Source organism: Liolophura sinensis, chromosome 1 (assembly GCF_032854445.1).
Source record: "Liolophura sinensis isolate JHLJ2023 chromosome 1, CUHK_Ljap_v2, whole genome shotgun sequence".
In the NCBI taxonomy this organism is placed as follows: domain Eukaryota; kingdom Metazoa; phylum Mollusca; class Polyplacophora; order Chitonida; family Chitonidae; genus Liolophura; species Liolophura sinensis.
Genome location: NC_088295.1, coordinates 73,979,534 through 73,996,359, shown reverse-complemented (window position 1 = coordinate 73,996,359; position 16,826 = coordinate 73,979,534). Strand labels below are relative to the sequence as shown.

General features: G+C 38.3%; 1 protein-coding gene across 6 annotated transcripts in view; it reads right to left on the bottom strand.

The window, feature by feature from the left end:
* Positions 1–359: 359 nt before the first annotated feature.
* LOC135461395 (homeobox protein Hox-A5) overlaps positions 360–16,826 on the bottom strand; it is a 33,440-nt gene continuing 16,973 nt past the window's right edge. For 4 of the 6 annotated variants that reach the window (XM_064738462.1, XM_064738466.1, XM_064738465.1 and 1 more), the window contains 3 exons: positions 6,485–6,537; positions 3,496–4,415; positions 360–2,504 (listed from right to left, as the gene is read on the bottom strand). In XM_064738462.1, the coding sequence (XP_064594532.1) occupies positions 2,254–2,504; positions 3,496–4,261 (1,017 nt within the window). In that variant the 5' untranslated portion in view covers positions 4,262–4,415; positions 6,485–6,537 and the 3' untranslated portion in view covers positions 360–2,253. Of the gene's footprint in view, positions 2,505–3,495; positions 4,416–4,850; positions 5,074–6,484; positions 6,538–10,390; positions 10,567–16,826 lie in introns of those variants that run through there. The other 2 variants (XM_064738463.1, XM_064738468.1) reach the window with 2 other exon arrangements.

The following is a 16,826-nucleotide window of genomic DNA, read 5'->3' as shown; positions in this document are numbered from 1 at the left end:
TTTTTCAATCACATAACGACGAAGGTGTCGTTAGAGTGCATCAAATGTGCCTCCTTGTTGAAGGACGAACTTCTTTTATCTAGTGCTGATTCACAAAGACGACTTACTGAAGGCAAGTAAGCTGCCCCGCCCGACCCATTGTACTGATACGGGTCAACCAGTCGTTTCACTATCACCTTCATGCTGAACGCCAAGCGAGCAAGTTACAACTTTTAAAGTCTTTGGTGTAACCCGACCCAAAATTGACACTGTCGAAACGTACCATAGCAATTCTCTAGAAATTAAAATATTTTATGGAAATTATATGAGACTTGTTTATCGAAGAAAAACTAATGAAAACTCAGACGTATTTTGCACTACACAAATTTATTCACAACTAAACCATGAGGAACAATTATCACAGGCATAGGTAACCAACCCTACGGTTCACTCACAAGGACATAAAAGGTAGTAAAACTAAACACATTGTACTGTGAACACAAAGTCTGAACACATCAGGCTAAATACATGAACAACCATCATCAATAATCATAGCACACTTCTCGTTCAATAGGGTACACTATGAATGGACCAGTTTAAAGCCTTTTTTCTACGACGCATTCTCGCGTCTTAAATATACAATGTCGCTTTGTAAACAACATATCTACACACGTTAACTGCATTTAGTGAGTTTAATTTAAACATAGGGAAACTGGCATAGTAGAGGATCTTGCAGTACACATCATATTTCACACATATAAGAACCTATACAATCGTAATACCCTGGCCTATTCAGAATTTCACGAAGGTTCCATATACACGTAGCACAGGAAACATAAACTAAACGTCGATGCTACATGTGTCATTTACGTCGAACATTGCTTTTAAATATTTATTAAATTAAATGTACATGTATTTTTACCCTTGTGCATGTGGCATGGTAGCATATACATTACCACTGAAAACCATTACATAATGGTCCTTAAAATAGCTCTTAATACAAACAACGAAAGCATCCATCATCTTTAGGTTGAGCTGAATTGTATAATATTCCCAGTTTATCTGATTTTTGTCCGTCCCATTTTAATAAATAACCGTATTCAATATAGTTAACAGCGTTCTTTTTTAACAAATATGTACACCTGATACGTTGCATGAACTATGCAATTTCTATTATTTTCATGTTGAATTTGATGAAGAGGAAAAGACAACGCCCCGTTACGATCCTATTGTGTTACACTGCGCCGAGAAAGTTACACTATCTGGTTCCAGTGTTCCTAGCACTGGCTAGGGGCAATACACACCATGTGGCATTTGAGCTGATTGACTGTTCAACACAGCTTTACACATGAGCAACAGTGGGACGCCAAGAAAAAAGAACAGTTATATCAAATATAGGTGTAAAAGTGTTTCGCTGAATACACACATTTACACCAAACCTGTTTTGTCAAATATTTCTTTCTTGTTCGATATCTAGCTATAAATATGTCTATAAACCTTAGCGGTACATCTGCTAATTAGTCAAGCTACAACCTCTAAGCGACTTGTCATACGAACTATTTGGTTTCATATTTTGGAGGTAGACGATCTCTTTACCGGTGAAGATTTTGTATAAAAATGTCAGATATATATGTATATATGTATATATATTTGACGTACATATTTCAGTGATACCACATCTAAAGCAAACATTCTACAGTGTGTGTGTAGAAAATGTTGTCTGGAAAAATCGAATACAATGCCTAGAATTTTATTTTTAAATCTTGGAATAGTTGTTACCCTGGTAAACAATGAAAATGATCCTTGCAAATGTCATTGCTCGAGGATTAAGAATTCCCACTGAGGTGTAGGATGAATACAGCATGGCCATTGATACTAAACCTCACAAGAAACGGACTACCAACGAGTTAAGACCCACACAGCTCCAAGTAGCATTTATACCGATGGTCAAGCGCAGCTATCAACATCCAGTACACTGCGGGTATGGTAGCATGTGTTGTTTAGGGTTGGTAGTTTTCTCCACCAACTACCCGGTGTGGGCTCATGAACTGCGCACCCATTTTATTGTTTCCTTTTTTTTTTTTTTGGAATAAAGGGTTTTCAATACAACGAAGCTTTCGCTGATCCAGCAATCATTACAAATAGAATTTGATCATGCGGGACGGCGGTAGTGACCTTGCTGGCGAGTTCTCTGCCTCTAGGGGGTTCATTCCACTGTCTTGATTTATCAACGACGCGGACTGAAATGTGTTTTGTTTTCACTTTCACTTTGATTTAACCGTCTTTTATACCTTCACAGCTGGAGATCTCCGGCGAACCAGGGGAGTCCAGAAGTTTATTCTCCTTTTTCCATTTCATTCTTCTGTTTTGAAACCATATTTTTATTTGTCTCTCGGTTAAACAAAGAGCATGAGCGATTTCAATTCTTCGACGCCGAGTAAGGTATTTGTTAAAGTGAAATTCTTTCTCCAGCTCCAAAGTCTGGTACCGAGTGTAAGTTTGACGTCCTCTCTTCCTGTCTGGACCTGCAATGTACAACACGACCGATTCAAAGAAAATGAAGCCAACCCTTGATGACACTGGTCTTTTTGTGGCAAAGGAGTATGATTGTTCTAATTTTTATCAGTGCATGGCACGTGTTCAAATGGTTCAGTGCTGATTTATGTGGAGATGCGGTGTAAGGGAGATAATCGTAGCAAACCTCCTTCGACAACTCTGCAAAAGCACGCTCCTTGCCCGACGTAAGTCAAACAGGTTATGCGTTGAAAATTTTAGGATGCTTACTTGATTACAGAATTAGAATATGTGTTTGTGGCAAATATCCATTTACAGAGTTGTCGAACAGTAAATAGAGACTAAGCAGATCTTTTGCGGGAATATTCCTGGAAATAGCATGTTAAAAATAACTAAAAAAAAGTGTTGTGATTTTGCCAAATAATGTTCGCAACTTGTTCTTTTTTCGAGCTGAGAAAAGTATCTATATACTTGAAATGGAGCCAGAAATGTTTTTGTAAAGCGGTGTTATGTCATATGAAAACGTGTAGCGTTTCTTCTGACAAGAGAGTGTTTTAAATAGTACATCAAATAATCTGACAACTGAAACATACACTATACAGCAAACATTTAACAAGAATGCAAATTGAAATGTAGCATTAAGAGTGAATGTTGACTTTACTGAGCTCGGTTTCATATTTAAGAGACAAAAGGATAAATTATAGGACTTAAAGCAACACTGTTTCATTACAGATTTATAGTGTTCATAAATGCATTATGTCCACTGTCTCAGAAGTTAATGCTTAATATTTTGAGGAACTCAGCTTGGTAAGGCACACTTTCACAATTCGTAAGAAAGTAGGAGGGAGTTTGAATCTTGGGTATGTCAGATTTGTCCGTGTGCATCTTTGTTTCCCAAATTGAAATACACTATTAAAAGTAATATGCAAACACCAAAACATACTTTTACTCATCTTTCTTTTGCACTTAGAAAAGGTTCTTGTGTTTGGTTTATATACATACCATACTGACTGCGCATCCAGGGATAGAGGGGCATACCTGGGGACGAACTGCTATTGTTGTTATTATTATTGTTGACATTGCCTGTATTATTATTGTCTATGCTCATTCCACTGGGTGAAGTTGGGTTGGAGTTGCCCGTGGAGTTAGCCCCTGGGGAGCCGGACGGAGGGCTCGGGGTGGAAGAGTGGATGACATTCTGTGGAGGGGATGTGGTCGAGTGATACTGGGGCTGGATTTGCTGAGGATGCTGCGGGTGAGAGTGGTGTTGATGAGCTGGATTTGGTCGTCGAGTAGTGTGTTGGTGGTGTTGTGAAGGCGAACCATGCTGATATCCCACCGGGCTTCTATCTGAGAAGTCTGCAAGATCTGCCGGGGCTGGGGAGTGATCGAAGTGGGCAGAGTGATTCCCCATAGTTCGATGTCCGCCGCTGGCCCCTCCCCCACCCGTGGGTCCAGGGGGACTTATCTTCCCGTTATGGTGACTGAAGAAGTTTGATTCCGTGGCCGAGATTGGGTTTATATCCAATCTGTCGTAGGGAGGGAACCTGGGGTACATAGGGTGGGATGGGTGATGAGAATGGGGTAAGTGATGTTCATTCAGGCCTGGACTGACAGATGCGTTCGACGCCGAGGTAAAGGGCGACATTTGCCGAACTGCGGCATAGCTGTCACCGACCACGTCGTGATGGCCGCTCGCTGCCGCGTGGTACGGGTCCATGCGACTCGGGTGGAGGTTCGCGGTGTAGTTCGGTAAATAGGTGCTCATCCTGTCAAACGTTCAGCCAACCAGTGCCCTCTGTATACAGTCTACTGCTCAGGTCGCTTTTATGAATATGTTTTCTATTGAGATCAAACACTTCCGGCAGTCATTCCGATACAAAACCATGCTTGGAATCCACTATTATATCGGTAACTCCCATCTGCCAAAAAAAAAAAAAGACCAGAACAATTGTTAAAATTTTCAAATGGCCTTAAATGTTTAGAGTGGTTGTTGGGAATGTAGTCCGTTTTGCTGTGACGATATAAAGTGCTATTAAGTACCATTAAGCCGGTAGACGGGCTCTCTCCTGGTGCGAAATGGGCTATTGCCGGCCGCGACTTACAATTGAGGTCACATTTAGATCATTCTCCATTCATTCTGTCTGGCCGGCGTTTATTCTCTCGGGGAAAAGCACGGTGTCTCACCTATTTATTATGGCTTTGAAGCTTTGCCGGACCTTTAGTTGCCTTATATCAACACCAGTCTAAATAGCCCTGTATACATGTACACTTCCCAGTATGTACAGAGTGTACAAGCATGGAGCAAAACCAGTCTGTCTGGTAGCACTTGAGACAGTATCTATTTCAATGCTTACCTTATCTCAATACATAACCCGCTGTTCGATGTTGATTTTAACACATCACCATTGTATTTCCAGTCATGAATTATCATAGACGCAGTACAAACCCACACATTTAGGTTATTTCTTTTTAACTTATAAATTTGAAGTTTTAAATACACACGTGGTAGTGCCCCGGGCGTGGATTTCTCAAACGTGTTGTGCTAAGCAGTCTATGAATGCATTCACAGATTTCCTCTCGTAAATCATAGTGCTCATAAATAGAGCCATTTGTCTAGGGCAATGGTCGATACCCAGTTCTAGCCCAGCTACCAGCTGAAATATTCTCCCTCGCCCGACGAACTCTCGTAAATCAGAAAAGAGTCCGGTCTGCTCGGTAAGATCAAAGGCCGGTGCTTGAAATCAGCTTTCTAGCCCGACTCTGCTGCAATCAGATTGGCCTGTTTTATAAGGCTGGGTAGAAAGAACCATATGGGTATTATAAAATTTCAAAAACATCGGCGCTCACACACACATGATTCGATTTGCAGACGTCGTTCGTAAGACGATGGATTTACACAATGACAAAGACCTGCAAGGCTATAGGTGAGTCCCTGGCATTCATCATTCAAAATAGGGCCGGCTTAACTTTTACACGTTTTAGAAAGATGTACATTGTAGACATATCAGAACTTTGATTTATAGAAGGTTTATAGCACAGAATATTTTTATTGTTGTTGAACTGGGAGAAGGGGGAAGGGAGGGGGCGGTTCAGAAAAGTTACCGGAAGACGGGATCCTGTGACAGTAGACCTGTGAAGTATGAAGCATCAATTAGTCGTGGATAAATCTCTTTAAGGCCACATGATCGGATCACACGTGAGTCAATTCGTATGATGTATGACGGATGATGATTGGGTATAAAGCCATACAAACAAAGGCTAAAGCGACACACCTGTTTTTCTCCAATAATTTATGGAAACATAACAGCCATACGTATTGGTCTTTGCGATCAAATTATTGGCGATCTAAAGTCACTTATTCTCCCCTAAAATGGCATTTCAAGAACAGCCAGTGAGAGCGTTATTCATTCGATATATCATTGCGATTTAAATCAGAAAAAGGTGCATGTATGTAACACAAACAATGAATAAACTGTTTGCGTGCACAAGTAAATTTATTTTTGTTAAAACGGATAAGTATACGTAAAAATGTATTTTCACAACAGGCGGTGGACACGCGTGATGAGAAATATTATCATTTTCAGGGTTATTGTTTTCAGAGTAACATATTTATTTTATTAATAATAAGTCACCCGCTTAATCATACCATAGTTTAGAAAATTAAAAAAAATTATTATCATGGAAAAATCCCATTGCTTTAGAAGATCAAAACTGAAACAATGTCAGAAAGAATAACTTGAAAGGCTTTACTCCCCAACGACATATACTACATGCTATGCATCTGCATAGCAACAGAAAGGAATTTTAAGGAGTCTGCCATATTAATCTACCTTTTACAAATGATATGCATATAATTTATAAATAATAACAGCTTCTACTTGTATAAAAATATCAGAATTTGGTGGATGATTCATTTTGATTATTAACAAAATATAGATGGTAAATAACATTTATAAATTAACTGAAGAGAGACAAAATAAATACTTACACAGGGTTCTTATCTGAGGGGTTGAGAGGCGCTTCCAAATCAGTCCTGGAAAGCTGTGAATTATAAAGGAAATTCACTGGAGTCTTCAAATGCGATTTCCAGATCACTGCCTTTGAATATGACAGCACAAGTACATCAAAGAAAAAGAAATAAAAATGCTCCTGAACTGTATCGTACATGGATTACCTGATGCCCAATATTCGTCAGGTTTAGTACAAACTCTGCCTTCGAGTACCGAAAGAAACACTCCTAGAAATAAAGTGCCTTTGTGGCCGCTCCTTTCCCAAGAACATTTCCTAATATATTTCAGGAAAAATTATCAGCTCCATAACGTATTGTGCCTGGTACCAACGAGGCCGTATAGGGGAGGGAGCGGGTAATAGGGGTCTTTTGACAGAGCCCAGTGTCGCCCTTCTATACAGAGACCTCAGGGTCCTTCCTTGCATTTCTTGTCAATATCCAATTCTACTATCGATCTTGGTCGGGAATTAATCGCGCACCGAGGTGCCGGGGTAAACAATTTGACCATCTCTGAATTAGAGAAAGGGATAGAGACGCGTGGTTGAGATGAACGAATAGAAGGAACAAGAACGTATCCTGGCAAGCCAATAATTAATCGCCGTCCATACTGATCATTTCGCAGATACTCCACACGGAAACCTAGCTGTTTCTATGACCCACTAGTCAGGCAGTTCTCTAACTGGTATACAGAATTATTTTACCATGTCACCGCAAAAATCCAGGATGTGAGATCATTGTCTGCCGACGACATGTACCTTGAACACGAGCAACCTCGATAAAGCCGCCATCTTTGCTGTACGAGTACTGTGGAAAACTGACTGTGGTGGCTTCCCACACTACTGGTCCAGGCAACTTTTGAATTTTCTTACCATATATTGAGAGAATTCTCTACACATGTATTCAAAACTATAAAGAAAGGGAGGCTATTTGTCAATTGTAATAGTTAAAAATTGTTTCTTACAAACTGTTTTCTCTCCCGGCAAAATGTAAATTCTGTTTCAGATCAGAAGTATTAAAAATAGAGGCTCGATATGCAGTTAGTATTAAAACAATCATCTGGTTTGTGACTTCTAAATCCATCTAAAATATTATCATACAAAACGTATATTTTTATAAATGCAACTAGAAAAGGTCTAACTATAAGAAAAAAATAAAATGTACGTTTATATGATTGTGCCTAGAATAACTAGCCAGAAAACCATAATATTATCACACGATTAATATTTGCAAAAACATTCTGCGCAGATAGTTTTTTTTGGTCTGAATAGTCAAAGCCTATTCGATAAAGAGAACTGTTTTAAATTGAGATTAAATCAGTGTCTGTCCCGTTAAGACGAGTAAGAAAGGAAGTTGTGCTACTCAAAATGTGTTAATGCTCAATGACAGACGGCTGTTTGACAAAAGGCTAGGTTGGTGTACAGGTGCTTGAGGTAGAAATTCTGCAGGATGTATAGATGTACAATACGACTGTTTATTAATGGTAAACCATGCGAGGCACTTGGCCTTTCTATAACCGAAACACGAGACAGCGGTAGAAGTAAACTAATTATTTATTTCGTTTTAAATTGTCGGTTTGAAATCCACACTAATGTAGATAATAGCCGAACTATGCCCGTTTGGAAAAAAACCTTCCGTACGTGTAAGGGCAGAATTGTATCAGAGGACACGCACTAATTCAGCGGTGAAATGCACCGCAGTCTAATGCATCCACCCCAGTCATCGTTACGCCGTTCAGTCGGGTGCATGGCAATGATGTTTACAGGTCTAAAGCCAAGTGTTGTCGGAAATTTGTCACGATTACATATGTTTCCAAGACTGTTATGTAGGAATAAATGACAAAAAACGAACTATGTACAAAGGAAAAGGTGAGACGAACGTCAAAATATCGGCCATAAAACATAAAGCGACAGGTGAAGGCACGGATAGGCAATAAAACGGCAATAAAAGCTTTCTCACCGGCGTTAAGGGTTGTCTATTTAACTGGGTGATAAGTAATAAAACGCTGATATCATCTGATATGGTCTTCATTTATGATAGCTAAACCCTTTGTTTTCGAAAATGAAAACGCCTTACTGTGGCTATCATGATCAAAATGACGATAGATTTAGTTCAATTTTAATTGTGGCAAAATAATTCATTTATCTGCACTCATGAACATGTTTGCATTATACATGCTGCAATTCGTGTGTGTACCTACTGACACGTAACAGGAATATTAATATGGCATCGTGATTTTCAATAAGAAGCCTATCAAACAAGATACGAAAAAAAAATTGACACGTTAGAAAATTTTCTCTGCCTTATTAATAATGTGAACATGTGAAAATCGATCAAAAGCTGCTATAAGAAAGTAATGAATAATTTCTGGCAGCACAATACTTGTGACATGATTTTGAAAAATTGGTACATTCTCCAAAAATATTCATATGCAACACAATTACAAACTTTGTGTTAAATTTTCCCCTCTTTGAACGCAATCCTAATGCTCTAGACTTGAAACACTGCACAATTGGTTTTATGACGCAGTGTGTTTAAGTGTGCCATTGTATTTGATAAACTAATTAAGGTCAAGAGTCAATTCTTCATATTTGTAGCCGTTAAAGACAAATCGAGTACTGATAACATTATTGTACTGGAAGGTTGCAGACAATACGGTAGCAATGCCAGCCTAACAGAGAGCGATAAATATTTAAACATAGTCCACGGGGAGAAATCAGAAAACGTCACTGGGAATTTGGTTATGAAGTAATTGCTGAGGATTACATTGTTACAGTAAGCTAAACAGAGTTAACACGTACACTAGAGATTTCAGCATGGTGAAAAGGCTGTAGTTAATTGACCCTGTGTTTATAGGCCAAGATTCCTCTTTGGCCGTACATGGGTAGGTCTACTACCGACCTGCGGATGGTCGTGGGTTTCCTGTCAGCAGAATGCTGGCCGCCGTCGTGTAAGTGAAATATTCTTGAGCACGGCGTAAAACACCAATCAAATAGATAAATAAATATAGAAGAAGACAATCACAGTCTTAACAATGCGTGGCTATAGTATATCGTTTCACTTTATATTGGAGGAAAACCATGTTTCGTCGTTATCTTTAATTTGTGTATATCTTTCTTTAAACATAATGTGTATGGTCCCCTCTCCATAATCAACAACAACAATAATAAAAATAGTAATAATAATAATAATAAACATTTAAGAAAAAATAAAGCCAGTAATCCACTCAAAATATACCACCTGTAAATATTTCAATCAACCTAACAAAGTTTTGGATGAAACACGTCAGACGTTTAGAAAGTCGTGAATACTCGTTATTGTGTGTACAACGACAACATTTTGATATGCCAAGCGAGAAACATCATAGAAGCAACCAACTAAATATGCTACTGCCATACACATATATGTCGCGTAATATGAAATCGCCCATTGCCCGTCTTTAACATGCGCGTAAAGTGAGTCTGGAAACTGAGGTAGGCCTTCTCGTAACATACTGTTCCACCCAACACTGATTTACGTGGCTGGCGAATTTCTATTAAAGCTGACACCAGGTAGAAAACAAGCGGCACATAAATTACACGGATTTCTCCACGCCCTGTGTCCGTGGGTAAAGAAGCGGAGACCTTCCAAGAAGCTGAAGATAGGCGGGATCAAGACTGTGCCCACACCAGTCCCGCGATTTACCCTGATCCGCACTCTGTACTAGCCCATAAGACTTTAGTGCCAGTTACACCATTAACTGAATATTAGCCTTATTTTCTAAAGCCACAATTGCCATTATTTGCCCCGCCACCCCATAAACATAAATCCGCCACTTTAGCTGGAGGCTTTTGGCTACTAGTACGATTATCATAAACAACACAGAAAATATAATATATCACTCCTTACCGTGGCCTGGAAATTTATGATTCTCCGCAGAATAGCGGCAACGGGTGTAAGCACCACGTGAGTGAAGCGGGCCAATCGCTGAGAAGCTTTTGTTCATTTCACCTTTTCAACCGGTTAACTTAAACGCTGTGACTTTCTTGACTGGCGTGGGCAATAGCTTTTGATCTTGCTTTGACCAAGCAAGTTGGAGTTAATTCAAAAACCAGAAACAATCCCCTGTGATTGACAAGAGAGGCCTGTGTGTTCTACAACGTTAATGCAAGTCGAAAATAAAGCTAATTATATTTGAATTTAAAACGGGACTTCGCAATCAACATATCAGAGAGTAATAAAACTTACACGAGTTGTTAAGATATACCAATTTTAACGAAATCTCTAAATATCCGTATATATGGATAAATCTAATCTACAATAACAAAAAATGTCTTTTACACAGTCAATCACATAACAATCAATGTTTGTTGTTGTCGCCAATAATAATACGAGTGATAAATCCTACGTCTGTTTATAGCAATGTTGTAAATCAGATCTTATTAATATATGATAATATCTGCTTTGTAGGGCAATTTACGTACCTATTAAAGTATTAGTATAAATTAATTACATTATTGTTAAATTGCGAATTACGGCATATATTCAGTCATTCTATTAAAACATTCCATTTTCTTTCCAGGTGCCTGTCTGGAAGATTTTCGGAGTTACACACACGCCAGCGAGAAGATTCATTTACACCTAAAAGTTTTTTTTAGAATATATTTAATTTTCTAAACCACCCTTAGATAACATTGTTAACTACCATGCTTGCGTGGTGAGTGAATTTTATTCTTTGGGTATTGGGAAATAAATGAATGTTTATATTCAATATTATCTAAGCTGTGGGCCTGTTTTTCATCAATCTTTCAACCTGCTGTAAATATTTTGAGAATTCACCCTGTCTCGAAAGCGGCCCTGTTTGCATAACTGACTTTAAAGTTCAGATCTATCCTCAGGATGGAGTTATTTGAGTCCGATCGGTATAACTGAAATATGATTTGCTTACTTGCAACATTGCTTAAGCTTTCTTGCTCAAAAAAGTTTCTGTCAGTTGTGTTGAAATCATTTTAAAGAAGTATATGTGAAGAAATAAGATTAACAATAGACATGTAGACGGCTCCTGCAGCAGTGGTGTGTTGATTGTCTGGCATAATAATTACATTAACTTACTGAGAACTTCACTGACGGAAGCAACATGGGTTGCTGCCAGACACCATACGTCGGCATGTTTATGTCAAAACGTTGCAAATGTAATATTAACGCACGAGATCACGTGTTTAGGCACTAAATAAAACCTGTTTAGACAGAGAGAGTGTCGATTGGTTTCTTTGGTGTTAAACAGTTCTGTGAACATGGAAGTTATTGAAACAAAACTCTATTCTATTAAATTCATAAGTACATATTCAGGTTCGATTTATACGATATTTGTAGGGAGCACCTTTTTAATCTGTGTTATTACAACGTTTTTCACACTGCTAGTATATAACAGGATGAAAGCTGGGTGAAAACTGCGATGATACAAACTAAAGCGATTGTGATTTAAATGTACATGTTGAGTTAATACTATTTACATCAATTGAACGAACTTGACATTTTTGTGTAATTTTATTTTTACATTTAATTTCCACAACGAGGATCATAGCAAATCCCTCCATCGGTGCGTTGCGAAAATTAATATTTATATAGTTTAAAATAGGTAAACAGTTGTAAACAGAAATCTATTGAAAGTGTTTTTTAATGTAGAACATGATACACTAATGTTGGGTTTTTTGGGGGGGAGGGGTATTTTTTTTTTATGGCACTTTAAAATGATAGTTAACGATTATAATAAAGATATCTGCTACTACACGAATGACAACTAATAATGAAATAAATATTGGTATAACAAATTAGCCCAAACAACCATAAGTGCAGTCATTGTTGGATGAAATGTGACATGTTATGCGCTAATGATTATTGCAACGACTTCACTTGAGTTTTTTTCTTGGGTTAGTCTGTCAGAACAGATTAATCGCGTGTTACCAGGCAATACAGTGTAACCGCTGTCATTTGGCTGGCGTTTAACTCCTATGTTTTATTCACTAGAGAAACTAAGTTTTGTGAGACATCAGGGAATAGGAACACAGGACTCTTAGCATCGCTGCAATTAGACTATTCATTGAATGAGAGTAGCTCGTAAGCTCGTAAGCACTGGGTGGGCCAATAGGACGATCCGTACCATTACTCTGAACCGGGCCGTGGATCAATCTCATCCGTTCCTCGTGATCCGCACGTGTTATAGTTGAAACTGACATCCGCCATGCTTCCAGCCTATTCGGAAGCCTTATGAATATTATTTATGAGCTGCTATGCAAGCTCTACTCACACTATGTATATCAGCGGGTGTCCTGCTTGGTTTACGTAGGCAATAACGTTAATCTACTGTTCACGGTCCTTATGTAATTATTTGCAAGCAGGGCTAAAATTTGACAATAACGACATAAAAAAGGAACAAGTTATAGGCATTTATGTCTATGGTTTATGGCCTATAACGCACTACTTTTCAGCATGGTGCATTATTACCTCGTAAAACACGACCCCCACCAAAGTTTGCCACCGAGCAGTTAGCTATTACGTGTTAAGTAGAACTCAACACAGCTTACATGCTAAATATAGCAGATTTCTTGTCACGGCTGGTAAGCTTCCATAGGGTACCAGCTTTCAAAGTATAGTAGTCTTACAAGTTTTAGATATAAGCCAACCAAAAATCCCGACTGAGGAGGTAGCAGTGAATCGTTGCTGACTAAAGTGTGAAACGTCAACAAAAACAAGACAATTATATGCAGCTTATTTACCTTTATAAAGTAAAAAAAAAATAAAATTACATATGACCTATATATTTTAATGCGCAAGGTGAGTACGTAATACAGGCATCGTGCAAACATTTTCACACGAAAATTGTTTTTTAAAGCTATGTGTGTCAAACATTGCCTGTAAACATTTGCAAAGAATTGAGTACCGATAGTTGCGACATCGTGCAAACATTTGCACACCAAAATTTTCCTTTAACGCTATGTATGTCAAACATTGCCTGGGTAAACATTTGCAAAGAATTAAGTACCGATTGTTGCGACATCTTCTTTAATAATTATTCTTTTAAAATAAAGTGATAAAACTTTTAATACTTTGGGGGAACATAAATATATCAGACGGTGGAAGTTAACTGCTTAGGCATGTACAAATAAAGGAGGCAGTGGAGGCCTAAATAAGGGTCTGCGGTTTGGACCAATCAAGCATGGACAGTTTCGAATTTCAAGGCAATAAATTTCGGCCGATCAAAGAATTTACTGTCAGCAAGTGACCATGGGATGGTCAAACGTCTCCTACGTCTACCAACTTCAAAGAATTCAGGAAATGGTTTGTTTAGAACATGCAGACCTATTGCACCGGGGCGTTAAGATAACAGGCCCATTTTGACAAGGGCAGTCTGACCGTAGCGAGTTTACAAATGTGCCCCTAGAGCAAGGAAGTCAAAGGCGAACTGACGAACTTTCTGTCAATATATTCGATTTCAACAATATTTTAGCTTGTTATATGTACAAATATAGCAAATATATCAGTTCTGTTATTGTTAATAATTTACTAAATCTAGGCAGTGATGATACAAAACCAACTTATAGAGCTTATTGCGCCTCCATTTGCCCTGGATATTTAGTCTTATCCACCCTTCTCTTTGAAGTCTTCAAAGTTTTGGGTCTTTCATTCTTGATACAGATAAAAGATTCACTGTATATAAGTAAATGTAAGATTCCAAGGTGTTGGAGGCTTCGCCTTAAGCCATAAACCCCGGGAAATCTGCGTGCTGTCTGTGGAACACAGGGACTTTAGCCATCTAAACTGCCCATTAACACTACATCTCGTCTTCAACGGCCATTTAGAACCAGGGTAATGGTCTTCGTTATGGGCTGTGTCTTTCTATGACCGCATTTATATGTTTTCTATCGTCTTCACCGAAAACAAAAAAAGACGCGCCATTTTCAGTGAAATCGTAACAGCGGTTAACTTCAAATGTTATAAAGTTTGGGAATTTTTCACAGAAATAAATCTATAACATAAACAACACTGAAGACAGCGCATCCACCATCCTGATTCAAAGGACTATTCGCCATGGAAATTTACATATATACAGGTCTGTTGAGGATCATCCAGCCCTGGTTAATTTTCTGTTTTAATTGTATAAATGGGTCCATGTGGTGGCCGAGGACGGGTCATCGCCACATCAAAGGGGCTGGGTGGGCTGGGAAGGTGTCAAGTGGCTGCAATAAAGGCTAAAATACGAGCTATAACCATACGCGGCAAATTTTATGAAGCGGTGGCAATTTTATAGCTTACTGGAGAACTAACTTAAGAATTTTAATGTTTTTCTGCCTAATTCAAGCGAGGTGCTAAGTGGTCAGTTGTCTCAGTAAACTGCTGGTTGTCCTAAGCTGCGGGCGTTTGTCTCTCCGTCCACAAATTTTGCAGTGTATAGCTTATCTGAAGTATAGTCAAGTGTACATACCTCTGTGACAGTCGTCAGCAAACATTCGGATAATACGGGATATTAAATTACGAGGAGCTCCATATAATATTCCAGAAATTGTCCAGGCAGCTTTTACCCCTATCTGATCTTTACAGGAGTCAGGACAAATACCCATGTTCTGTGAACTACAGCGTTTATATCTACTTTCATGGTGTTTTAGGGTAAGTTTTTCTTCTCCGTGCTTGTTGTTTTCTGTTCTATAACCAATTGTTTAGTTTTAAAATATTTGTATCTTTTTTGGTTGGGGTTAATAAGGAAAATGTGTTTTTAAAGATAACCTTCCCCATTCAGCAAAATTCTGACACCTGTTTCATCAAGCAGAATCCAAACAGTGCCCGATTTGTTCTGGTTGTCCAATTTGTCGCGGAAACGATGTCAATCTTACAAATTGTAACAATGCTAATTATGGAAAACCGCCTTACATAACCGGTGTCAAAGTCACAACAGCTTCTGAACTCCTGGCTGAAAATTTGACGAGGAAATGTTCGGTACTCACAACCCCGGTAGGCTATGTGATCCTCAACGAAAAAGCACTCTATCATTTTGAATCGATTCTTCGCAGTGAGGCTTATTATAAAGATCAACAGGCTTTGCCCAGCGTTTGATGAGGATCAACTCATTTTCAATAGCTAATTCAAGGAATTTGGAATAATTAGTATTATTTGTTTAGAATATTTCCCAGAGAGATTGTAAGCAAGCAAAACGAATTTTTGTACAAATAACTAAAATACAAACAGCAAAATAATCTGTGGAAATCTTTAAAGCGCCCATAACAATCAGCCAAGCAGTTGACATTCACAAAGACTTAAAGGGATGTTAAAGTATAGAATATGGCATGGAGTATTTTCGTCTTCTGTTTGTAAGTCTTCTGTTATGGCGCATGTACCGATTGTGCGTTCACACCAATTAACGCCTTCATACAGCCTACGTTTTAAAATCTGAAAGAAAACAAACTGGGAAAATTATGCCTAATAATTTTTTAAAAAAGCTAAAGCCTAACCTTAATTTGACAGCCAAAAATACATACGAAGCCAGACATATGTAAAACATGTTTTAATATCAACAGATCTACACTTATTAGAAAGGCAGATTAATACCGTTTTACAGAATAGATCGTTATTTGTAATATTTAATTATACATATATGGCAGCCGTGCATGTGGATTGCATTACTATTGTGAGAGATATGCAAAAATCATAATATGAGACCCTTGCTTGCAATTTGATAATGCAATCTTTTCTTAAACATCGCGACGCGTTAAATTTGCTATTTTCTACTTCATAATAAATTGACATGAACGTATAACTCAAAAAATGTTTGACTTGATGTCTATGGAAACATTATGTCACATAATGTAAGCTTCAAGCAGAGAGCTTTCCTTGTAAGGAAAACGTGTAAACGTAAAAAAAAAAAACACGTGAGATCGCTACAAGTAGAGAGCTCGGTAGGGAAAACGTATATGCGCATAATATTGGCGATAAATGGAGAGGATGACAAGGTAAATGTTTATGTAAACATATCGAATAATGTAAGCTACACTTAAAAGAGTACAGTAAAGAAAATGTTTATGTAAACATAAAATGTTTACATAATGTGCGAGTGTAAAAATGTTTACACTCGCACATGGGAAAAAGAACACCATTTAATATATGTAACCTGTGAGTTAAGAACCAGTGATATTATAGCATGAAACCTGGAACGTCCATTTTGATTGACGGCTGGTATACGTTGTCTGTTTCGACGCATAGACATACAACTGTTAGCATTTGCATTTACAAACGGCTCTTACACGTGAAGCTAGCTGTCGTCTTTTATATTCCTCTCCGGCCATACGTGGGAAGA